The 1040-nt window shown below is 34.8% G+C and overlaps 1 protein-coding gene across 1 annotated transcript in view; it reads right to left on the bottom strand.

The window, feature by feature from the left end:
* The window catches only part of rubcnl (rubicon like autophagy enhancer), an 8602-nt gene that overhangs the window by 1578 nt on the left and 5984 nt on the right, over nucleotides 1–1040 (bottom strand). Inside the window, exons 9-10 of the mRNA XM_016466604.1 lie at nucleotides 850–911; nucleotides 537–690 (exon numbers count right to left, since the gene is read on the bottom strand). Coding sequence (XP_016322090.1) covers nucleotides 537–690; nucleotides 850–911 — 216 coding nt within the window. The remainder of the gene's footprint in view (nucleotides 1–536; nucleotides 691–849; nucleotides 912–1040) is intronic.

The raw sequence follows: 1040 nt of genomic DNA, 5'->3' as shown, positions 1-1040 counted from the left end.
TTTTTTTTTTTTTTTTACATTATGTACACTACCATTCAGTTTTGGGGTCAGTAAGATTTTAATTAACGCTTTTATTCAGCAAGGACACATTAAATTGATGAAAAGTGACACACTTATAATGTTACAAAAAATGATATTTAAAATTATTGCTGCTCTTTTGAACTTCCTATTCATCAAAGAATCCTGAAAATAAATGTAGCATGGTTTCTACAAATATATTAAGCAGCACAAGTGTTTCAACAGTAATAATAATAATAAATGTTACTTGAGCACCAAATCAGTATATTAGAAAGATTTCTGATGGATCGTGTGAAACTGAAGATTGGAGAAATGGCTGCTGAAAATTCTGCTTTGCCATCACAATAAATTCAAATAAAGGGAGTTAACTAGTTAACTGAGGTTCGGGAGCGAGGCAGCGCCTCTACCAATCACCTCACTTCCTGAATCCTTCCTGTCTGGTGGTGTATTGTTCATTATATATATATATATATATATATATATATGTGTGTGTGCATCCAAATAATAGCTGGACAAACCTCACATATGTCGATGTGAGCGACAGCAGACTGCATCAATGCTTTCGCTATGGTACAGAGCTGACCCTTTTTTACCCTGATGAGGTCATGCATTGAGAAGAGGTGTAGTTCCTGTATCAGATGAGCAGGAAGTTGTTCAAACTCGTCAAGTACTCTGGTTAGAGAAACAAGTGTCAAAAAGAAACCCAACACCCAACTTTCTTAAAGAAACATCATATACTGATTGTTTTAAGGCTACATTTATCTGCCAAGAATGTTCATTATGAATTCTCTGTTTTTAAAAAGGTCAGAAACAAGAGGGCTAGTAAATCACCCAGCTGATAGTCTGCATGCTCTCAGAAGTTTTTTAATGGATACAAGTTGCTCCTGTAGTTCCTAAAATAAATGATAACACACAATTAATATAATGCTGCCTGATTGACCTGAAATCATTAAAAGACATACAGACACTCTACAAAAAGCTCATGCGAAGGCCAAAAAACATCAAGGCACTTTGATTCTAGT

This window comes from Sinocyclocheilus anshuiensis, unplaced genomic scaffold (genome assembly GCF_001515605.1).
Source record: "Sinocyclocheilus anshuiensis isolate Anshui unplaced genomic scaffold, SAMN03320099.WGS_v1.1 scaffold496, whole genome shotgun sequence".
NCBI lineage: Eukaryota > Metazoa > Chordata > Actinopteri > Cypriniformes > Cyprinidae > Sinocyclocheilus > Sinocyclocheilus anshuiensis.
The sequence above is the reverse complement of the archived record's forward strand: the minus strand, read 5'-3'. Positions and strand labels throughout refer to the sequence as shown.